Here is a 21626-nt window from a genome sequence, read left to right as displayed (position 1 = left end):
TACAACGTTGTGGTGTTTTTACTTTTATTATCTATCTTTTATCTATCTAAAAAAAAAAGGACCTGTGAGATTTTCAGGTACTGGAAAAGGCAGCCGCTATCTTCGGCCTCAGCGTCGACATGGAGATTAAAATGGCTTCCTGGGTGAAAAGAAGACAAGGAGAGAATGAGTTGACGTCTGGAGCGCGTCCAGTGGTCCAAGCCCGTTTCCAAGTTGCGTCTCACCTCCGTGCGAATGGTGCGGCTGGCCTGGGCAGGACACGTGTTGAGGTAGAGGTCAAAGAGGACGCTAGGACACGTCACGTCCAGGTTCTGATCGGCATCCAGACTGGACTCCAGTCCCTGGACTCCTCCAAAGACCACTAGAAGATGCCTGCAAAAGTGGCCCATGAGGAATAGCGGACGAGCGCCGGCGGCGGCGGCGACTAGCTTACTTGAATGGCCGCAGCGAGGCGTCGTCCACGTTGCTGCCTTTTTCCGATGTGCCGACCGTCACGTCGTAGCCGTCCTTGTACGGACTTTCTGTGAAAACGGCGCCTGTGGAATCAGATTGGGAAAATCAAATCTCAAAGCAAAAGAGTGGGGAGGCATGACTGGAACACCTACTGAGACAGGATGCCAGGCGGACGCTGTAGCCCCAGTAAAGGCCGCCTTCCGTGGTGGGCACGTGAGGAGCCACCACCACGCCCTTGTATGTTTTGCCCTCTGGAGGACAAAGCACAAACGTGACTTCACATCCTTTTTAAAAGAGTTTATATTTTGAAAGTGACCATCACCTTGCTTCAGCGGCACGTTAAGACGAACGGTGACTCTCAAGCCCGGCTGTAGCTGCTTGTCGATTTGCACCTCCTGAGGCGGAACGCCCATCGTCAACATGGCGACCGCGTCACGCCGTTTGTCTTCCCGCTTCTTACCTTCCTCATGCCGCAGTTGACCAAAGAACCTTTGCCCGCTCTGGTGGGCCTGTCCAGGACGATGCCCTCCCGGTATTCCGATTCCTCGTCCATCCTCATGTGGTGCGGACTGTCCAAAGGGTTCAGAAGTCCTACGAGAAACCCATCAACCAGCGGAACGTTCATCAAATCGAGCTAGCATTTAATGACGTTGCTATGGTGACACCCAAAATAAAAAAAAAAAATGAACAAAAATTTGGACACGCCACACGCGTGGAAACTAATCCAAATGATTTTGCGTATTTACCTGCATACTGCAAGTCTTGATGCTTCGGGAAGAACATCTTGCGCAGGTACCTTGGACACATTCAATTTCACGTGAGTCGTACCAAAGAGCAAATATGAACACTGCGCGCTTCCTCCAACTCACTGTGGACACTCCAGGAATTGGAGGATTCTGGCCAGCTGAACGCACGCTTGGCCTTTCTTCCCGATTCCTTTGTACTCGCCTTCCACGCTCCTGTGGCAGACAGGGCAAAAAAACAAAACTTAAAATTGATGGCGAGCAGTGGATTCTTGCGCATCCACCTCTGAGGAACTCACTTGACATCTTCGCCTTGCTCATCAAAGACGATAATCTCATCCACGGAAAAGATGACGCAGGCGCGGGCGATCTGTCCCGCCAGGTAAGTGCGCAGTTCGGCCGACTGAGCGTTGTCCAGGACCGAGCCCGGCAGAGCCACGCTCACCGTGTACGCTCGACCTACAGCGCGCGCACATTTCATTTGAAATGGTTGCAAATAGCATTTGAACGAACCTGAACAAAATGACTTATATATTATAAATATCTATACTGGGGACTGTTTCGAGATGTTCAAAATGATCCCGATTATTTTCAAATACCTGCTTTGTCGTGTGTGTGCGTCTCCTCTGCTTTTTCCTTCTCAGCAGCCTCTTTTTGTTTCTGATTTTCTAGCTGTTTGATCAGCTTGGCCTCTTTCCTCTGCTTCTTGGCCTCCTTGACTGCTCAGCATTGCCAGTGCGAGGGGGGGGGGGGGGGAATCTCCATTAAAAATTACTTTTACATTTCTAAAGAATGCTAAAAACTATGCTTGGTAGAATTCAGAGGCGTGCTGTTTAAACACTAAACAAACGCATAGCTAACATGTTTGGAGTGAATAGTTGTCCCTGAAAAAAAATCCAGTCTACTGAATAAAACAAGTCAAGAGTAGCCTCCATATTTTTAGCATTTTAGCATCAGGCTAAGTGTATACTCACGTTGCGCTTTCTTTTTCCTCCAGTCAACCTTTTCCTCCAGCTGAACGCAAATAAAAAACACAATAAAAGATTGAAAATTAGCTTGATGCCGATTTTTTTTAGTAGCACATTGTAGTACCTGAGAGGAGGATGGTTTTGATCTCTTCGTAGCGACGCCAGGAGACATGGTTTTCACAGGGACACGTGACGTGTATTTGCTTCCGGGTCATCTTCTTCTTCGTTTATTGGTGTTTGCAAACCATCTCGAAAGTGCATTAGCGTCACCAAGCGTGAGAAGACGTGCAGGGAATGAATGACTGTTGGCTCTTTTAATGAATTCAGCAGTTTTTGTCACCTTAGTAGATAAATTGTTGGTCCCGTTGATTGTTTCTACACTGTACGGATGATTAATTTTGAAGTGTGTCTGAGACAAGAAAGAATTGCCATTAAATAGAAACAAAGAATTTCATTAAAACGTTGCTTGATTTTAATCAGCTAATAATGAAAATAGATTGAACATTTCATTTTAATTAAGGTAACAAGGAGCACAGTAATACTTGAATGTCGTTTTTTTTCACAGTAGATTGAAATCATTGCACAACAAAATCACAAAGCCTGAGTGACAACATTTAGGGATACACAACTCAAGAAGTCTGCAATACTTTTGTTCAGTGGCAAAAAAGGCTTGGACGGTGAAGGATGTATTGCACAAATACACTACTCACAAAAACTTTAGAATATTGTGCTTTGCCGTGTGATTTCTGGATGAACCGGAACTGACTTTTGGACGATGAATATGGCTTGTCTGCAAGGAGTCAACTGAGATCTGGACGGCGGGACGGGTAGTAGCAAGTGAGGTCACACGTCGCGTGCAGCCTTCCACTTTCTCAGGATGGCCTCTGCTGCATCCAGAGTGGAGTCCTCCTTTCAATTGGACACACACGAAGAAAAAAAAAAAAAAAAAAGTCAGCTCCATACAAAAGAATACAATGGAAAGGAATGTGATGTTACCTTGATAAAGCAGAATCGGATGTATTTGTCAAAGTCTTTGCCGTGCTCGGCACTGTAGAAGGCTGACACGGGAATTGTCGCCAAGCCCTGCCAAATAAAAAAAAATAAAACCCTCATCAAATTGTCATCGAATCAATCCGGCCGGCTCGGAACGTACCTTCTCTTTAATGAGCCATTTGACAAATTTGAAGTCGTAGGCTTCGTCTTTTGTGCTCGGGTCAGCGAGATCCACCTCTGCGGAGAAGCAGGAAGTTCAGGCCACGCAACGCCACCAAAATGACGTTTTGGGCTCACCGACAGAGGAGACGTCGGTTATCATGAAGTAGCCCCCCTGCGGCATGATGGGCTTCAGGCCCACGCTCTCCAGACACGAGGCCAGCTTGTGCCGCTTTCGCTGCAGCGCGCCCGGCAGCTGGCGGAAGTAGCTGTCCGCCGAGCCGAATGTTTCCAACTCCCGTTCGAAGCCGCGAGCTACCGCTTCCTGCGGGGGGGGGGGGCGAAATACGATGACGTGAAGCTTCCTGTCGCGGCCCTCGTCGCGATTGGCGTCACCTGAGCGGCTGTGGCGCAGTGGTACACGCTATTCTGATGGACGGTCTTCATGTGTTTGAGGATGCGGCCGGCGCCGATGGCCCAGCCCACCTGGACAAAAGTAAATCCTCTTTCTCACCCAGCCGCACCTCCCTCCCAAAAATTGGGATTTCACCTTCCATCCGGTGGCGCTGAAGGTCTTGCCGGCGCTCCCGATGGTGACGGTCCGCTCCCACATGCCGGGCAGGCTGGCTGCGGACCAAAGCAAACACGCTTGCGTTACGACGGGTCTCTGGTTGCCCGTGTTGCCGTTAGCCACGATTAGCGCTTAGCAGACGGCCAGAAATGCCTCGCCTATTTTCACATGCTGGGCTCCGTCGTAAGTGAGCCACTCGTACACCTCGTCGCTGAAGCACAGCGCGTCGTGTTTGATGCACAGGTCGGCGATCACTTGCAGCTCTTCCTTTGTGTACACCTGCCAAGACAAAGATTCACGGTGACTCGGCCGGCGCCGCAATCGGGCGGCTCCACTTCTGACCTTTCCCAGCGGGTTGTTGGGCGTGTTGATGACGATGGCTTTGGTGCGTGGCGTGAATTTTGCGGCCAGCTCGTCGGAGGACAGGACCCAGTCGCCGCTTGACAGGGCTCCGCCGCCTTCGACTTTCTGCGAGGGTGAAGAGACGCGTTGTTGTGCTTAGCCGCCATCTTGCGGCGGGCCACTCCGAAAAGATTTCCTCATTAGATAACAGTTGAGGGCACTTACTGGCCTCAGCGGGATGTAAACGGCCTTCCCGCCCGTCATCTTCACCATAGGCTGGTAGCAGTCGAAGAAAGGCTCCACGATGATCACCTGGCGGGGCCACATTTGGTTGCATTACCCGCCCAAAAAGAGCAGCAGCCTTCGGTAAGAGCGTCCACCTCGTCCCCCTCGTCCACCAGCGCTTGGAAAGCGCAGAAGAGCGCCTGGTAAGCGCCCACCGTCACCAGGACGTCCTCCATGGGATCGATCTGCTGGCCCACGATGCCGCTGAAGAATTTGGCCAGACTATTTACCAGACGTGGGTGGCCCTAAGAGAAAGAGGTTACGTATATGGCGGCTCGGGAGTGCTTTCCAACGCAGCCCCGGCGTACTCACGAAGGCCCGCGTGTACTGGTGCATGGAGGGACCGCCGCGCAGGGCTTCGCAGAAGGCTTCTTGGATGTATTCCGGAGGGTCGAAGTCCGGGAAACCCTGCCCGAGGTTGACGGGCTTGTAGTCGGCTGCCATTTGGGTGAACTCCACCCTGTTGGATGGGAAATTAGAAATTCATTTTTTTTAACAAATTGTTTTAATAGGGTGCAGGAAAAGTCTCAATTTAGGGTGGCGAACCTTCACTGTAGTAAAAGTCAAAGCAATGTAATATCTTTCATTTCTTGACAGCGAAGCTGTGATACAGGCAAAAAGAATACTTGTGGTGCAAAATTGCGACCCCTTGTGGACAATTTCTACGACGCACCTTACGGCATGTTTTCTACAACTACAAGTTGCTTTTGCATCATTCTTAACCTGAAGCAAAGAGCCCAGAGGAACCTTTCAAGCAGATCAAATGAATTTCAAATCAATTATAAGTTGCTTCTGTTAGCGAGTGGCACGAACTGATTGAACGGTTTCTTACCAAACGTTTTTGTCCACTCCTTCGATCCGGCTCGCGTGAAATCTTCGTGACATGACTGTCTGCGAGAGGAAGAAGCCCAAAGAGAATAAAAAAGATGCAAAAACACGACGGTTGTAAACGTTTACGATCACACGCCTTTGGGAACTTTCGAAGCGTAGCGGCGCAGCGACTTGCAAGATTCCCGGCGAGGACTCCCATGGGCTAATGAATCATTGCTAGGTAGTGTGCTAACAAGAGTGACTTTAAATAGAAGATGTAGTGCCGTATATAGTAAACCGAAGAAGTTTTATGTTACAGATTAGCGAATAGTTGCGGGGGACACTGAAGCGAGAGCTCAAATTCCATATTTACGTCATCACTTCCGGGGTGGGCGGGGCAAGATCCAAGGCGATGAAAATATGGCAAATAGTAAATATAACAAAAATGTATCTAAGGTATTTAAAATGACATACACACACATATAGTGGGATAAATAAATATGAAATATTCAACCATCACCAGTGTAATATAGTATATATTTTTTAACACACAAAGAGCCAATTAACGACAAAAAAAAAATAAAAAAAACAGCCCCACTCAAACAAAAGGTGGCTTTTAGTCTCATTTGGCTTCTCGCATGAAACGAGCCAGCATTTGCAATGTGGCTACAAGTTGGCTTTCTTCAAGTCCTCGGCCAGAACTCTGCCCTTCTTCCTGGCATTGTGCTTTTTCTTCTCCACCTTGGTGGCCTTCTTTTTGTTGATGTTCCTACGCCGCTTGTCCTGCCTCTTCTGCATCTTCTCCACCAAGGCGTTGCTGCGCCCTTCCCACTGCTTCTTACGCCTGTTGCGCTTCTTCTCCTTGTTGGCCAGGGCGGCGCGCAGCATGTCCTCGTCGTCCTTGATCTTGACGCCCTCGGCCTTGTACAGCACGTTGGTCCACTTCATCTTGGCCTCGAGCTCTCGGGCCTTGGCCTCGTCCGTCTGCCGCAGTTTATCCACTTTGTCCTTGCGAGCTTCCACCCGGCTCAGCAGCTGCTTGTAGTTGCGTCCCGACAGCGGCGTGAGTTGACCCTTGACACTCCGCTTCTTGGCCGCCTTCTTCAGGGTCTTGTCCACGTACTTGTCCTCCACCGTCTCCACCGTGTTGAAGATGACGGCGGTCTCTTGCCGCTTAGCGGCGCCCGTCGGAGCCGCCGGGGCCGCGGCCGTCTGTTGCGGCTTCTCCTCGGCTCGCTCGCTTTTGACTTGCGCTTCGGCAGCCCGCTTGATCTGGAACTCCTTCTTCTTTCGCTTCTTGCGCTCGCGCTCCATTATGCGCCGAGCCCGCTTGGCTTGGGCCGCCTCCGACAGCGCCTGCTTGGGGCCGGCCTGCCAAAAATAAAATGACAAATGCTTCTTATCGTGAAAGCCCTTAGTTAGCCTCCATCTTATCGTCGTCATACCTGTGCTTTGGCCTCTTCAATCTTGTCGTGCAGCTTCTTCCGTAGAACATCAAAGGTAGAGAAGGTGGCCTTCACATTTACTCCTTAAGAGCAAAGCATTTGGATTGTGTTCAACATCACAGCTCACTTCTTGTCATTTTTATCTTACCTGTCATACATTTTATAAGAAAGACTATTTGGTGCTTAAGGGCCGGAGAAACAAACCTAAGGTGGCGTGACAACAATAAAAGGAAGACGTAAAAAATCAAGCGTGTACCTCCTTTCCCTGCCGTTTGTGCTGCATTCACTTTCAAGCGCCCGTTGAGTGCTGGTGCCTGACCGGACTTATTCGGAGGAGTCACACTCTGCTTCTTCTCATCTTTGAATGACTTCTTTTTGCACTTTTTCTTCTTCTGTGGTGGACCGCCGTCTTTCTTGCCCTTAGAAGGAACTGATGGAGAAAAAGAATCTTGAGTATCCATCTATCCACTATCTGAATTATAAAAAAAAATCATTCTTATCTTACCTGTCATGCATTTAATAAGAAAAACTATTAGGTGCTTAAGCGCTGGAGAAACAAATCTAAGTTGGCTTGACAACAATAAAAGGAAGAAGTACAAAATCAAGTGTGTACCTCCTTTCTCTGCTATTTGTGCTGCATTCACTTTCAAGAGTCCGTTGTGTGCTGGTGCCTGACCGGACTTATTCGGAGGTGTCACACTCTGCTTCTTCTCATCTTTGAATGACTTCTTTTTGCACTTTTTCTTCTTCTGTGGTGGACCGCCGTCTTTCTTGCCATTAAAAGGAACTGATGGAGAAAAAAGTCAGAATTGTAAAAAATAAAATGACATACATACTTCACGTTTATTTTGCCACCTCCAGGAATAATCAATGCGAGATATGATCGACTACAAAGTAGTGCATTAAGTTGCATTTTCCCAAAGTCCGAGACCTATTCATATGACTATGTGTAAAAAATAAATACATCAACAAACAAACGTTACCGAATGGCCTCTTCTTTGGTTCCCGCTGATGTAGCACTTTACTTGTCAGTTTCTGGATGTACGAGTCCTTTGCCGCGAGATCCATGTCGGAAAGGGACGCTTTTTAATTTAATTCAATTGTTTCTTTACATAGAAATCTTAGCCATGGCTTTCGACGGAGCGAAAGCACACGTGCGGACGGCGCTACGAGGGTGACGAACCCGGAAGCAGTTTGTTCGCAAAAAATACCAGAAGAACCCGGAAGCAGTTTGTTCGCAAAAAATACCGGAAGTAGTAACGAAAAAATGACTCCCCGGTTTCTCTTAGCTTTAGCACCGTAACTTTATTTTCTTTATTTCTTTATTTGCAAATGAACATGATAATACACTGTTGACAATGTAATAAAGAAAATTTAACAAACAAGTCTCAATAAATATTAAAAACATAAATAAAAGAGCGAAGGGGGGGGGGGGGGGGGTGCGCTCGGGGTACATGAGCGTACTGACATGTTCCTTACGTAGCTGACCCAGTAGTAAAGGTTGTACCTTGTTTCGGTATGTTTTCGCTCAAAACGCTCCTGGTTTCCTACAGCAGAGCGTTGACGACTTTAAAACACGTAAGTTTTCTCATAGAGACTTAAAATAGACAATAGCGTGTATGGTTTTCCTTCATCAAATGTTTGCTGAATGAATATCATTGCAGACGAGTGTCGTTCACGTCAAGAGGACTCTTTACCTGCGGACACCGCCCCTCTACAGACCAACAAATGGTAATTCCTACCATTTTTTTCTCATTTAATTGTTTCTCTGATGTTACCTTACATTCTTCACAAATACAAGATGGCAATGTCATGGTATCATGTACTTTCACTAACACATAAGGTAGAAGGGAAGGGTTCTAACTATTCATTTATACTTCATGTTAATTCTCCAGTCAGGTGGCTGGCACAGCGGCATTCGTCCAGTTCGGTGGCAGTGACCGGAGAAGACACTTTTCTTAAATGGTTCCTGCTGCTCATCCCGGCGACCACCTTTGGCCTAGGTAGCTGGCAGGTATGCAACACGCCCCTCCCTTGCATGTCTTCGGAGCACCGAAAATCAATCGATCAATCGATGAAGTCCGGGAAAATAGATTCCAAACGACTATTTATCGTGATCATTTTTATTTGCATCAAGGTGAAGCGTCGGCAGTGGAAATTACAGCTGATCGACGAGCTGTCCAGACTGACCACGGCCGAGCCCATTCCGCTTCCCATCGAGTAAGAGCGCCACCCTTTGACGTTTGCGGTAACCGCGCTAACGTCTCCCCTCCGTAGCCCCCTGGAGCTGACGGGCCTGGAGTACAGGCGGGTGCGAGTACGCGGCCGCTACGAGCACGACAAGGAGCTGTACGTCCTGCCGCGTTCGCCCGTCGACCCCGAGAAGGAGGCCAGGGAGGCGGGACGCTTGACGTCCAGCGGCGAGACGGGCGCAAACGTGGTCACGCCCTTTCGCTGCACGGACCTCGGGTAATGCAAATGCAAGATTGAGTAATACGAAACAAAAATAACACAAATTTATAATATGTCTCAGCATCACCATTCTGGTGAACCGAGGCTACGTCCCCAGGCAGAAGATCAAACCAGAAAGCAGGATGAAGGGCCAGGTGAGCACCCCATGTTTTTTTTTTTTTTTACCCCTGGACTTTCATCTAAGCGAAATACACGCATGTTTGCAGGTGGACGACGACGTGGAGGTGGTTGGAGTGGTCCGTCTGACGGAGCCCCGCAAGCCCTTTATGCCTAAAAACGACCCCGAGAGTAACCGATGGCACTTCCGTGACCTGGAAGCCATGTCGGACGTGACCGGAGCTCAACCAATCTTCATTGATGCTGACTTTGGTAATGTTAAACGTGATGTGACCAGAGAGTTTGGAGTCAAATGTAGTGCTTTGCCGCTATCTTGTGGTGCAAAGGAACTATGGTGAAATGATTCAAAAAAGGAAATGTCTTCCAGCCAGCACCATCCCTGGCGGGCCGGTCGGCGGGCAGACAAGGGTGACGCTGAGGAACGAGCACTTGCAGTACATCATCACCTGGCAAGTCGTGTTTTGAGTCACCTATTTTGATTATCGAGCTATTGAAAGCTAGCGTGTGCCTTTTGTGTCTTCCAGGTACGGCCTGTGTGCGACCACTGCCTACATGTGGTACGCAAAGTTCATCAAGAAGATCAAACTGTAAAACGCATCTGCAGAATTTGTCTTTTTTTTTTTAAATTATGTGATAAAATTGCTACAAAGCAAAAAAACTTTGATTTTTGTGCTTGATTTATTTCCGGTCTACACGGGTCGCTCTCTTTGCCGTAAATAAAGAATGCTAAATAATTTGAGTGCAATTGGTAGAAACCTCCACTCGGTCTAGTTGACGGAATTTTGTGGCGTCATGTGACAATTCACCCGTCAGCATAAACAAATGCCTCAAAGTAGGCAAGATAAATAAAAAAAAACATTGCCAAGTTGGAACATAGATTTTTCTATTTTTATTGCAAACAATTTTAACCAAGCTTGGTCGCCAACTCTTTGGCCTTTGCCTTCTCCAACTTGGCGATGCGAGCGGTGGACTTGGGGCCCATGATGTTGCCTCCCCAGTGACGCCGAATCTGCAAAACAACATGAAAAGGGCCGCCGTTTTGCATCACTCGGCATTTTTGGCAAATTGTATAAAGACGCAAAAGCGCTTCCACGTTCATGGCCGAGGTCACGTTTCCAAAACGCCGCAACGAGTGTAGCGGCCGACAATTTGCCTTTTAATTATGGCGAGGGACCGCCCGCCGTTTAAGTTTAGTGGTCTTACCTCCTCGTATCTCTCGTTGTAGTTGGTCTTGATGGCTTCCACGAGCTTGGCGAGGGCACCTTTGTCCTCACTGGAAAGAAAAGCGGCATGGGTGAGGAGCAAGGCGGCGGCGGCGGGCGGGAAGTTCTGGCTTTTCTCCACTTACGGGTTGGTCTGCGTGAAGGCCACCGAGGTACACGTCTTCCTGTGTACCAGCTTGCCCAGGCGAGCCTTGCCCTTTACGATGCAGTAAGGCACGCCCATCTTGCGGCACAGGGCGGGCAAGAAGACCACCAACTAAGAGCGGGCGAGACAAAACTCCAGGTTAGCATCGCTCTCACCGAGCACGTGACTCCGCGCGTCGCTCGCTCGGCTCAGGGTTAAAAAGCTCGTATGTTTGGATCCACACGTGATCATTCAGGTGAAGAAATTCAGACATCATCGCCGAGGGAAAGTCTCACGAGGCCAACTTTGGCGCGCTTACCTCGATAGGGTCCACGTCGTGGGCGATGACCACCAGCTGGGCCTTCTTGCTCTCCACCAGAGACGTGACCGTGTTGACGCCTAGCGAATAGCAGAAGAAAGGTCACATCGGAAGGCTCGACAAGGTTTTCAACGGGCCGCTTGGGGCTGGCGACGCTCAGGGTTAAAAAGCTCATAAAACATCAAGATGAGTTTCAGGTGAAGAAATTCAAGTCATCACTGCATTCGGGCCACTTGGACGTTGGGGGGCCGGCCGGCCGGGTTCACATGACACGGGTCCGTTACAGCAATATATGCGCTCATTTCTGTTACCCCGCCTATATACTTTCCCATTAGATGTTAGCATCAAGCTAGCTGAGGCAAATTGGACCAGGTCGCTTTCGTGTTTGCCGAGGAGATTCAACTCAAGCCCCGTGTTCATGTGGACCAGGCCTCCGAGCAGAGCCGCACTCCATCGCTTACCGGCACGCAGGACGGGGGGCCTCTTCGTGGGAACATCTCCTTTGCCGGCCGCCTTCTGCTCAGCGCGGGCCAGCAGCCTCCGCTTCTTCTCTTGCTTGGTCTCGGGCCTGTACTTGTGTGCCAGCTTGAAGAGCTGCGTGGCTGCAGGATCAAGCACACACACCAAAAAAAAAGACAAATATAGGCATTAACATTGCAACAGCCAACACCCGATTGGCGAAAATTCGGCGACGGGGTTGGGTCGTACCCGTCTGTCGGTCCAGGGCCTGGGTGAACTGGTTGATGGCGGGCGGCACCTTCAGGCGTTTGTAGAGGATTGAGCGTTGCCTCTGCAGGCGGATGTAGCGAGGCCATTTCACAAAGCGTGTCAAGTCACGCTTGGGCTGAATATCCTGACCTGCGGTGCGACAACGACAAAGGTTCTCAAGCAGGACATCGAACACACGCTCAAACTGCTCAACAGTGCGAGTGCGCATCAGCGATCTTGGTGGAAAAGGTTGTCTTCAGTGGTGGTAAGATAGCAAATATTCAAAATCATCATCTGCGCAGCATCTCATGATCTGGCAAAGGCTCGTCGGCCCACTCACCGATGCCAAAGTTCTTTGGCCTCTTCTCGAACAGGGGGTTGACCACTTTCTTGACCTCCTTCTTCTTGGCCACCACCGGGGCCGGTGCCACCTTCTTCCCCTTTGCCTTCTTTCCTTTAGGCTGTCACACAAAGACAAATGGATTCATGATTGTGGAAACGTGTTGCATTAACAAGGCCCAATCCAGTCAAGACAGGAGTAAATGGGTCAATCTTGCCACAAAGGACAATCGTAAAACGCTACGCCTGCATCTCGAAGAGCCTCAAAAGTCTTCAATTGAGAAAGAACCATCTCACCCGTCAAACGACTTGATCATTTCCAAACGACTTAGCAGGCCTCGTTGTGCTATTCATTGGCAAGCCTCCGACGCAACGCCGTCGTCAAATTAAGCAGTTCAAACGCAACAAAAAAGTCAACGCACCGGTGATAAACAAAAGTAACGAGGCGGAAGGGAAATACACGTCAAAATGAAGCATTTCCACCGCGTGTTAACCTTAGCATTCAAGCTAGCGCTAGCACCGGTCATCACAGAGGATGCTTACAAGCCCAACTCAAATGCAAACAAATGGCGGCGAAAAATAACACCGTGTAAACGTAAAACAACCCCCGCGTAATCGTCCGACAAACTAACCGACTTAAAACGTGACGATGAGACAAGGATGCAAGCAGATACTACACCGACAAGATCGGCTGAGAAAATGCCACCGTGCACTCACCATGTCGGTTCAGGCTAAAAGGAGGAGCGAGAGCTGCTGCGAAACGGAAATACCGCGAGGCTTCGCTACTGCCGACGTAGTCTGGACTGGCGGATCTGGAATCAGTTTTCACGGCTGCTCTTGATTCATTCGTGCAAATAAAACACGTCTGTAGCATACTCAGGATCAGCGTTACCGCGTATAAAATACTTGACGTCATTTTAACTGTCGCATAACATGACCGTTTATGAAATTGTATTAATTTAAGAGCATTGTAAATGAATTCAAGTCACTACAACAATTATGTATTTTATGTTCATACATGATTTTTGATTTGATTTTAAAAATTGTGCGTTCACGTGACGTCACGTCGCTAGCTGCTTCCCAGCCCTGCGACGTGACGTACGCTACGCTTCGATGACAGAAGGGGAGTGAGCGAGTGAGCGAGTGAGCGAGCGAGTGAGTTGTTTTGGGTCGGGAGGGGGGCAATTTCTTGTCTTGTCATTCGGCTCAATCGCCTCGTCTGCATCCACGGTGCTTTGTTTCTCTGCATTATGAAAGTGAGATTCCCGTGACAACTGTCCCACCTCACGGTAATTACGAATTTATAAATGTCATGGCTGCGGCCGGTGATTTGGCATTTGTAGAAGGATCTTCTTCCTCGAGCGATCCTTCCTCTCCTGCAGGCCTCTTTTTTCCCTTCATTTATTTTCTTTGTTTACATTTGAGAATGGCATGATGTCGTTATTACGCCAGGTCGCGTTTAGATTCCGCTTGTGCCATCGTTGAAAGCTAGTGTTAGCTTGTCATCTGACTTGTTGTTTTCCAGCTAATCTACGAGAATGGCCGAACAAGACCTTTGTCCTCACTTAGACTCCATCGGGGAGGTTACCAAAGACGATCTTCTTCACAAATCCAAGGTGGATCATGCACTTGTCACATTGTGGACTGAAGTTGATAAATTGATGACTGAACGAACGCGAGTGTGTGTTGTCTCTTCGTACAGGGAACCTGTCAATCATGTGGCGTCGTGGGTCCCAACCTGTGGGCCTGTCTTGAGGTATCTTTAAGGTCCACCAAAAATCCCATTATAAAACTATATTTTCTTACCTCTCTCTTGCTTTAGAATGACTGCCCATATGTCGGCTGTGGCGAATCCTACTCGGATCACAGCACCCTGCACGCACAGGTAAAGGTGCATTTGGATCAGCGACATTGTTAAAAACGCCTCGGAGGTAAATGGGCCCTTTTTCTTTCATTCAGGCCAAGAAGCACAACCTGACGGTGAACTTGACCACCTTCAGGATCTGGTGCTATGTGTGCGAGCGGGAAGTGTTTCTGGAGCCCAGGCCCCCCGTGACGCCAGCCCTGGTGCCTGCCACCGTCCCCCATCACCACCACCACATAACACCTGAGCAGGTGTGAGTCTATCAAGCCAGCTGTGATCTGCAGAAACAGCACAGAGCACTTTTCGCCCCCCCCCCCACAGGAAGCAGCGCCGCTTGGTTACCCGCTAAAAGCAGTGCCCATCGCCATGGGGGAGGAAGAAGGCTCAGAGTCTGAGGAGGACGAGCTTAAACCCAGAGGTATGCTCCCTTGAACACTCCACATACTCATCATCACATTGTTGTTGTTTTTTGTAGGTTTAACAGGAATGAAAAACATCGGCAACTCCTGCTACATGAACGCAGCTCTTCAAGCCTTGTCCAACTGGTGAGTGCGTCCGGCATCATTTTGGAATTCATCAGCAATCATTGCATTCCTTTTTTTTTTTTTTTTTTTTTTGTCGTTTGCGAGCAGTCCTCCTCTCACGCAGTACTTCCTGGATTGCGCCGGGCTGGTCCGCACCGACAAGAAGCCGGCTCTCTGCAAGTGCTACCAGAAACTCATCTCGGAGCTGTGGCATAAAAATCGGTAAGTCATCCAAAGCATTTTGAGGGCGAGGCCGGGTGTCTGACCACGCTTTTGCAGGCCCAGCTACGTGGTCCCGACCAGCCTGTCCCACGGCATCAAGCTTCTGAACCCAATGTTTCGCGGTTACGCCCAACAGGTAACCACTTTCCCCAATCGCTCGTCTCCATCTGCCAATGACTTGTCACTGTTCAAAAGGACACGCAAGAGTTCCTGCGCTGTCTGATGGACCAGCTCCACGAGGAACTCAAGGCGCCACTCACCGAGTGCGGCGGTGGCGGCGGCGGCGGCGGCAGCGAGAGTAGCGACGGCGACGAGAGGCTGGACGGCGACCGCTCGCCTGTCGAGGAAGACTTCCTGTCCTGCGACTCCAGCTCCGACCGCGGCGAGGCGGGCGGCGGCGAGACGCCGGCGCAGGACGAACGCGACGGCCCCGTGGGCATCTCGGAGAAGGAGAGGCTGAAGGAGAGGCGGGTCTCCGGCTCGCCCCTTCGCGGAACCTCCCAGGACATGGACGAGGACGCCGACGTGGACACCGCGGTTCCTGCGAGCGCTGAGGAGGAAGAGCTGGTGCAGGAGCTTCCTGAAGTCCAACACCAAGAGAACAATCAAGGACAAGAAGGAAGCGGCACCGCACGTGAGAACATTTGTCAGATTGTGATGATGATGACGACTTGTTTAAATGATGCAAACCAAATGCATTTGACCAGAGCCGGACAACGAAGTGGGGCCGCCGCCGCCACTGCATTCCAGCCCCTGCAGCCCTGTGAGAACCCTTCAGGAGCTTCATTCCAAACTCTCCTCCAGCCCGCTGCGCTCCGCAGCCTCCTCGTACCCGTACAAGAAAGGTGGCTCGCTCCAGTTATTCAAATATCATCTGTAACGACATAAGCATCAGAGATGTTTTTTTCTGCTTAGTCATCAGCATTGGAACATGAGGTGCTTTCACCAAAAGAGAAAAACAGTTCAACTCAAAAGCGCAATTGATCCAAGAAGTTACATTTTGACTTCCTTAGCAACTTTTTTTTTTTTCTTTTTTCTTTCCAGCTCACCCGCCGCTGACCTCCCGGAAGAAGAAACAGTGTCTCTATCGCAGCGTCATCTCCGACATCTTTGACGGCTCCATCCTCAGCCTGGTCCAGTGTCTGACCTGCGACAGGGTGAGTGACTTCATCCAGCCACATCGTCCACGGGTACGAGAATTGCGCCGCCGCCGCCCGGCAGGTGTCTACGACAGTGGAGACCTTCCAAGACCTGTCCTTGCCCATCCCTGGTAAAGAGGACTTGGCCAAGCTCCACTCCTCCATCCATCAGAACCTGCCCGTCAAGACCAACGCGTGTCCCGACGCGTACGGCTCTCAGGGCTGGATCTCCTTCATCATGGATTCCATTCGCCGGTCGGTCACAACAACGCCGCCGACCTTTGCTAACGTGGCTAACGTAGCGTCTGCTCGGGGCTAGGTTCGTGGTCTCGTGCATACCCAGCTGGTTCTGGGGGCCCATGGTGACCTTGGAGGACTGCCTAGCCGCCTTCTTTGCCGCCGACGAACTCAAAGGTGGACAGCTCGCTGGCTCGCTGGCTGGCTCGCTCGCCTCTCATTTGCGGAGAGAAACACTCAGCCTTGAACGTGCATCTGCTGTTCTTCTCATTTTGCAGGCGACAACATGTACAGCTGTGAGAGATGCAAGAAGTGAGTATGTGGACGCTCACGACACGTTGCCGCAGTGATTTATTTATTTATTTTTTTAAATTCCATGAATGTCATCATTTTGCAGGTTGAGAAACGGCATCAAATATTGCAAAGTCCTCCGACTTCCAGAGGTTTGACTTCTTTTTCGGGAACGCGTCGAACAAATGAAGTTTTTCCCAACTTTGTCGGCGTCCCTTTTCAGATCCTGTGCATCCACCTGAAGCGTTTCCGCCACGAGGTCATGTACTCGTTCAAGATCAGCAACCACGTGTCCTTCCCCTTGGAGGGCCTGGACATGCGTCCCTTCCTGGCCAAAGACAGCCCGTCCCAAGTCACCACGTACGACCTGCTCTCCGTCATCTGCCACCACGGCACCGCCGGAAGTACGACGCCAGCAAAGCGCCCGAGCCGCTCGCGCCCGCTTAGCAAATCCAAAAGAAACGCCGCTTGCGCTCCCCCCCGCAGGCGGACACTACATCGCCTACTGCCAGAACGTCATCAACGGTCAGTGGTACGAATTCGACGACCAGTACGTGACGGAGGTCCACGAGACGGTGGTGCAGAACGCCGAAGCTTACGTGCTCTTTTACAGGTAAGCTCTTTTACCGATAAGAGGCCGAGTGTGCTCGCTTCAAGTGACCGTCTAATAAGGGAAAGCAAAATTGGCCGGCGCAGGAAAAGCAGCGAGGAGTCCGTGAGGGAGCGGCAGAAGGTGGTGGCCCTGGCCAGCGCCAAGGAGCCCAGCCTGCTGCAGTTTTACATCTCGCGAGAGTGGCTCAACAAGTTCAACACCTTTGCAGAACCGGGCCCCATCTCCAATCACACCTTTCTTTGTCACCACGGAGGTGCGTGGCGTCCTCCTGGGTTTGAAGACTTGAGCCAATTCCTCACTCTATCCTTTCCCAGGCATCCCTCCCAACAAATACCACTACGTGGACGACCTGGTGGTCATCGTGCCGCAGAACGTGTGGGAGTACCTCTACAACAGGTAAATGTTTCCGACGCTCATTGGGTTCCCCGAAGCGCTCGCTAACGTTGTTCCCGTTGGACGCGTGTGCAGTTTCGGAGGCGGTCCCGCCGTCAACCACCTGTACGTGTGCGCCATCTGCCAGGTGGAGCTGGAGGCGCTGGCCAAACGCAGGAAAACGGAAATCGACACTTTCATCAAGGTAAACACGTTTGGCGTGCAGCCGGTCCCAACGACGCCCTAACGCTCAATTGGCGGCGGCGCAGCTCAACAAAGAGTTTCAGGCGGAGGAGGCGCCCGCTGTCATCTTGTGCATCAGCATGCAGTGGTTCCGCGAATGGGAGAGCTTTGTCAAAGGCAAGGACAACGGTAAGAAGTTCTTCCCGCCCTCTCCTTCCTGGCCGCATTGACTTTCCGATGGCTGGTTTTGCGCGCACGCAGAGCCCCCCGCTGCCATCGACAACAGCAAGATCGCCGTCGTGAAGGGAGGACACGTTCAGCTCAAGCAAGGTCAGTCTCGGGGAAATCCGGCCGCGGCGTCGCTCAAGAATGATGCCGTCCGTCCGTCCGTCCCCCCTCCCCTCAGGTGCGGACTACGGCCAGATTTCCGAGGAGACCTGGCAATACTTGTTGGGGATCTACGGCGGGGGTCCGGAGATCGCCGTGAGGCAGACGGTGGTCCCGGCCGACCCAGACGGCCTTCACGGGGAGAGGAAGATCGAAGCCGAGACCAGAGCGCTTTGATGTCGCGCTGGCGTTGGGCGCCCTCCGGTGGCCGGCTCGTGCATCCGGTGATGACAATTTTGTACTCTTCGAGTGGCTGACGTCAGCATTTTCCTCACGACAGCTGCCTTTCAAATCATCCTCAATGTTCCCCCCTTCTGCGATTGCTTCTCCCCACAGCGCCTTCCCGCTCCCTCCCGCGCAGCTGAGGAATTTTGCGCCTGGAAGAAGACGGGTGACCGAGCGCCGTGAGTAGATTGGAAACGTGCAGGACGCACGAGGATGTTTTTCTCCCCTAAAATATCTATTTTTCAAACCTCACAATGTCATGGCTGTAAACGGCAGGTGACGCCGCCCAGAGATGCGAAGGACTTGGTTTTTTTGTTTGTTGTCAGGGTGGCTATTTTTAACTTGCGTAGCAACCTGCTACCACAACACCATCAATCAAACACACGTCGGCGCCCTCAAGAATGTCTCACAAGTGTCTAGCATGCACACGTGCAGTGCAAAATAACATCTCACCGGTGGCAAAGTTCAGATAAATGTCAAGTACTGATTCTAAAAAAAAAGTAATCACTTTCAATACATTCAGTGTTTGATAACTGGTTTCCCTCTTTTGGTGTTTACGTGCAATCTTGTTCTAAATAGTAGAATTTATGCTGACACGATGCTCAAGACTGAACTGACAGCAGTGTAAACAAAAAAACAAGTTCTATTAGATGATCTTAAATGATAAAAATGCACCTTAGATGATCTTAAATGATAAAAATGCACCTTACTCAATGTTTCAACTTTAGAGAAATTTGAACAGCAGAAGTTTGTGAGGTCAGGCTAGCTTAATGCTAACATATAATGCAAACCACTGACTGGCTCACGTTAATTAGCATAGATTAGCACATCAATGAGTTCCAAAACGGAATGCTGCCTTAACACACTCGCTGCAGCAACACAAATCAATATTCACCTAGGAAGTACATTTTTCCATTATTTGAAAATGAGTACTTTTACAGTGCAGTAGTCATTTGGAATTCTGCTTGTGTGCGTTTGGCTGGTGTCGCAGCACGTAGCATGGCGGGAAATTTCTTTCCCCCTTGAATCATGTGATGACGGTGTTTGTGAAAATGCTTTGAAATCATCAACAGTGGTTGGCCTCATTTCAACGGGATGTCCTCATGTGTATGTGTGCGTGTGTGTGCACATGGTGTACTGATGCCTTGCTTAAATTATTAAAGATGTTATTATCAAATCATGTCACGCTGTCATGATTGGAGAAGAACAAACGCTCACTGCACTGTGAAGCCGTGACCCAAGCGCACGAACGACACCCGGCCGACGCCTGACTCACCCATCCAACGGCTTCTTTGGATCCAGGTCCAGAAGGTCCGGCCGGGTCCAGAGGTGCTTGTAATCAATCGCAGCTTGATTGGAGGCACCTGAGGCTAAAGCCAAACCGCGGCACGGACTTTCATTTCTGGACCTGGATTGTGATCGTAATGAGAAATACAATAAAAAATGTGAAACTTTGCGAGAGAAGTAAGGCTGAGGTGTTCTCTGATCTTGTCATGAGTAATAATAACATCCTAGTTTGAGCTCCAGTGGAAACTTTGCAAGTGTCGCAAGCAATGCTGAGGCATGCGCGCTCCTATTTTGCCCGCAGTCATCATATTTTGCCAGCCTGACCGCAAAAGGGTTTCCGGAAAAAGAAAAAAACCCAAAACATCTGGTGCGCCTCTTCGCCCTCATTGGCTCTGTCCCGGGGGCAGCGGTGATGCATGTTTGGACACCTCACGTGTGGGGAAACCACGGCAGAATCCTCAATGAATTCTTTGGTTGGCCACCTCAGACAGCCGCCGTCGTCGTCGTCTTTTGAGTCAGTGGCTGCGGGGCGGGCTCAGGCACACTACAAATAGCAGCCCCCCCTCTGCAGCAACTTTCACTCTCCCGCTCTCCTGCTCTTGTTTCGGATCCTCTGGAAGTCTCGCCGCGAGCACCGCCAGGAAACTTCAACTCATCGCCGTCATGTTACGAAACAACGTTGTCTTCTCCTGTTTTGTTTTCTACGCCGTGGTGCTGCTCCTCAAAATGTACCTTCTGGCCTTCATCACCGGACAACTCAGGCTGCGCAAGAAGGTGAGGGAGTGAGGCAGTGAGTGAGGGAGTGAGGCAGTGAGTGAGGCAGTGAGTGAGTGAGTGAGTGAGTGAGTGAGTGAGTGAGTGAGTGAGTGAGTGAGTGAGTGAGTGAGTGAGTGAGTGAGTGAGTGAGGCAGTGAGTGAGTGAGTGAGTGAGTGAGTGAGTGAGTGAGTGAGTGAGTGAGTGAGTGAGTGAGGCAGTGAGTGAGTGAGGCAGTGAGTGAGTGAGTGAGGCAGTGAGTGAGGCAGTGAGTGAGGCTCTGTATGGATGGATGGAAATTTAGGTTTGTGGATGAAAAGAGGATGCCTGGATGAATGGACGTGTGAGCGAGTGAAGGCTCAATCTGTCTGACGGGTGTTATTTTGTTGCAAATGGAAGGCTTTCGCCAACCCGGAAGACGCAATGAGGCACGGAGGACTGCAATATCACAGGCTGGACCCCGACGTGGAACGATGCCGTCGGTAAGGCGCCACGCCGTCGGACACGCGAGTCCTAGCGTTCGTGGACTTTGCTGACGCTGTTTCTCGCACCGCAGAGCTCACCGGAACGACATGGAGAACATCTTCCCGTTTCTGTTCCTGGGCGCCATCTACTCCATGACGGGCCCGTCCCTGGCGACGGCCCGCCTCCACTTTGTGGCCTTCACGGCGGCCCGCGTGCTGCACAGCGTGGCTTACCTGGCCGCCCTGCCGGCGCCCACCCGCTCGCTGGCCTACGTGGCGGCGCAGGTGCCCTGCCTGTCCATGGCGCTGCAGATCCTGGCGGCGGTGGCCGCCTACGCGTAGCTGCGCCAGCCCGACTCTTTGCCGGACCTTTCTCGAAGGTGGCGGACGACGGTTTCCTGAAGTGACGCCCGAGCTGCTCGTTCTCAGCAACCTGGAAGGCGCCGTGCTGTGCCGTGCCCGTTAGCATCCAAAACTAGAAAACATCCAAAAGACGGAGTTCTCTCGTTCGTAACGATTCATAGACACGAGGTGACGCCATTTACGATGGAAACATTTTTGGGGAAGCCCGCACCGTAACCCCGACGTTTACACACAAACATTTTGTCTGTTTGTTGTGACAGCATCAAGGATGGAGTCACGCTGGCTCCTTTGACCCATTTGTATTTTTCTCTACTTGAAAACTCGAAGGAAGCTGAATATTTTGTTATATTTATTTATTATTTAACAACAGTGTATTTTGATCGTTTTTTTGTACGCGTGTGCAAGTTGGAAAATAAAAGCTGAGAAAGCGGACACGTGTTGAGAATCGCCGCTTTCGTGACGTCTTCTTTCTCAATGTGCTTGGGAAGAAACGTTGATTTTTGCTCTTGTCACTTTTACAGGCAACTCGAAGCATCTCCTAGTCACGTAGCTAGCGAGTGCGGGGCCCCCCGCTTTCTGTCCAATTCCCTCGGCATTCCTGCGCCTGTTACGCAATTGCCTTGATATGCC

General features: G+C 50.5%; 7 protein-coding genes and 3 non-coding genes across 15 annotated transcripts; 3 read left to right on the top strand and 7 right to left on the bottom strand.

The window, feature by feature from the left end:
* Window positions 1-7: 7 nt before the first annotated feature.
* On the bottom strand, window positions 8-2423 carry spout1 (SPOUT domain containing methyltransferase 1). The gene is made up of 12 exons (XM_088392828.1): window positions 2289-2423; window positions 2171-2210; window positions 1796-1915; window positions 1496-1655; window positions 1323-1412; window positions 1200-1249; window positions 914-1044; window positions 776-848; window positions 606-704; window positions 434-536; window positions 225-372; window positions 8-139 (listed from the first exon to the last, which is right to left on the bottom strand). Exons 1-12 carry the CDS (start codon window positions 2334-2336, stop codon window positions 74-76), a joined length of 1128 nt encoding a protein of 375 aa, XP_088248954.1. The 5' UTR covers window positions 2337-2423; the 3' UTR covers window positions 8-73.
* A 190-nt stretch (window positions 2424-2613) lies between these two features.
* On the bottom strand, window positions 2614-5708 carry kyat1 (kynurenine aminotransferase 1). 2 transcript variants are annotated; one of them, XM_088392821.1, is made up of 13 exons: window positions 5482-5708; window positions 5347-5405; window positions 4827-4974; window positions 4610-4759; window positions 4455-4541; window positions 4230-4355; window positions 4046-4166; window positions 3867-3943; window positions 3713-3802; window positions 3455-3641; window positions 3318-3394; window positions 3161-3247; window positions 2614-3073 (listed from the first exon to the last, which is right to left on the bottom strand). In XM_088392821.1, exons 1-13 carry the CDS (start codon window positions 5542-5544, stop codon window positions 3008-3010), a joined length of 1338 nt encoding a protein of 445 aa, XP_088248947.1. In that variant the 5' UTR covers window positions 5545-5708; the 3' UTR covers window positions 2614-3007. The 2 variants fall into 2 exon arrangements, with proteins under 2 accessions (XP_088248947.1, XP_088248946.1); XM_088392820.1 differs by having other exon boundaries at window positions 5347-5695.
* A 134-nt stretch (window positions 5709-5842) lies between these two features.
* On the bottom strand, window positions 5843-7968 carry surf6 (surfeit 6). 3 transcript variants are annotated; one of them, XM_088392822.1, is made up of 6 exons: window positions 7753-7968; window positions 7383-7556; window positions 7275-7316; window positions 7026-7199; window positions 6770-6852; window positions 5843-6695 (listed from the first exon to the last, which is right to left on the bottom strand). In XM_088392822.1, the coding sequence occupies exons 1-6, from the start codon at window positions 7835-7837 to the stop codon at window positions 5991-5993; spliced, it is 1263 nt and encodes a 420-aa protein (XP_088248948.1). In that variant the 5' UTR covers window positions 7838-7968; the 3' UTR covers window positions 5843-5990. The 3 variants fall into 3 exon arrangements, with proteins under 3 accessions (XP_088248948.1, XP_088248950.1, XP_088248951.1); XM_088392824.1 differs by lacking the exon at window positions 7275-7316; XM_088392825.1 differs by lacking the exons at window positions 7275-7316; window positions 7383-7556.
* Window positions 7969-8186: 218 nt separating this feature from the next.
* surf1 (SURF1 cytochrome c oxidase assembly factor) lies at window positions 8187-10020 on the top strand. Its single transcript, XM_088392837.1, has 9 exons — window positions 8187-8347; window positions 8434-8500; window positions 8665-8783; window positions 8907-8989; window positions 9047-9238; window positions 9303-9375; window positions 9448-9610; window positions 9726-9807; window positions 9883-10020. The coding sequence occupies exons 1-9, from the start codon at window positions 8288-8290 to the stop codon at window positions 9947-9949; spliced, it is 906 nt and encodes a 301-aa protein (XP_088248963.1). The 5' UTR covers window positions 8187-8287; the 3' UTR covers window positions 9950-10020.
* A 200-nt stretch (window positions 10021-10220) lies between these two features.
* On the bottom strand, window positions 10221-12813 carry rpl7a (ribosomal protein L7a). Its single transcript, XM_088392844.1, has 8 exons — window positions 12789-12813; window positions 12073-12193; window positions 11733-11882; window positions 11486-11626; window positions 11025-11104; window positions 10707-10837; window positions 10562-10631; window positions 10221-10367 (listed from the first exon to the last, which is right to left on the bottom strand). Exons 1-8 carry the CDS (start codon window positions 12789-12791, stop codon window positions 10263-10265), a joined length of 801 nt encoding a protein of 266 aa, XP_088248970.1. The 5' UTR covers window positions 12792-12813; the 3' UTR covers window positions 10221-10262.
* Window positions 10910-10987, bottom strand: LOC148389301 (small nucleolar RNA SNORD36). The gene has a single exon (XR_015861946.1). It is a non-coding gene; the product is annotated as a small nucleolar RNA SNORD36 (small nucleolar RNA).
* LOC148389300 (small nucleolar RNA SNORD36) lies at window positions 11176-11248 on the bottom strand. Its single transcript, XR_015861953.1, has one exon. It is a non-coding gene; the product is annotated as a small nucleolar RNA SNORD36 (small nucleolar RNA).
* Window positions 11957-12031, bottom strand: LOC148389299 (small nucleolar RNA SNORD24). The gene has a single exon (XR_015861949.1). It is a non-coding gene; the product is annotated as a small nucleolar RNA SNORD24 (small nucleolar RNA).
* A 358-nt stretch (window positions 12814-13171) lies between the features above and the next one.
* On the top strand, window positions 13172-19308 carry usp20 (ubiquitin specific peptidase 20). 3 transcript variants are annotated; one of them, XM_088392808.1, is made up of 25 exons: window positions 13172-13360; window positions 13597-13687; window positions 13774-13827; window positions 13894-13956; window positions 14031-14186; window positions 14257-14353; window positions 14411-14480; window positions 14568-14681; window positions 14739-14817; window positions 14877-15315; window positions 15389-15526; window positions 15726-15838; window positions 15903-16075; window positions 16140-16234; window positions 16336-16369; window positions 16455-16500; window positions 16572-16752; window positions 16835-16961; window positions 17045-17214; window positions 17276-17357; window positions 17430-17538; window positions 17603-17705; window positions 17778-17846; window positions 17923-18127; window positions 18240-19308. In XM_088392808.1, exons 2-24 carry the CDS (start codon window positions 13610-13612, stop codon window positions 18078-18080), a joined length of 2748 nt encoding a protein of 915 aa, XP_088248934.1. In that variant the 5' UTR covers window positions 13172-13360; window positions 13597-13609; the 3' UTR covers window positions 18081-18127; window positions 18240-19308. The 3 variants fall into 3 exon arrangements, with proteins under 3 accessions (XP_088248934.1, XP_088248935.1, XP_088248933.1); XM_088392809.1 differs by having other exon boundaries at window positions 14877-14938; window positions 15423-15526; window positions 17923-19308; XM_088392807.1 differs by having other exon boundaries at window positions 17923-19308.
* A 503-nt stretch (window positions 19309-19811) lies between these two features.
* ptges (prostaglandin E synthase) lies at window positions 19812-21441 on the top strand. The gene is made up of 3 exons (XM_088392848.1): window positions 19812-20189; window positions 20569-20651; window positions 20726-21441. The coding sequence occupies exons 1-3, from the start codon at window positions 20079-20081 to the stop codon at window positions 20973-20975; spliced, it is 444 nt and encodes a 147-aa protein (XP_088248974.1). The 5' UTR covers window positions 19812-20078; the 3' UTR covers window positions 20976-21441.
* Window positions 21442-21626: the final 185 nt, after the last annotated feature.

This window comes from Syngnathus floridae, chromosome 12, assembly GCF_059516105.1.
Source record: "Syngnathus floridae isolate MCC-2025c chromosome 12, RoL_Sflo_1.0, whole genome shotgun sequence".
NCBI lineage: Eukaryota > Metazoa > Chordata > Actinopteri > Syngnathiformes > Syngnathidae > Syngnathus > Syngnathus floridae.
The sequence above is the reverse complement of the archived record's forward strand: the minus strand, read 5'-3'. Positions and strand labels throughout refer to the sequence as shown.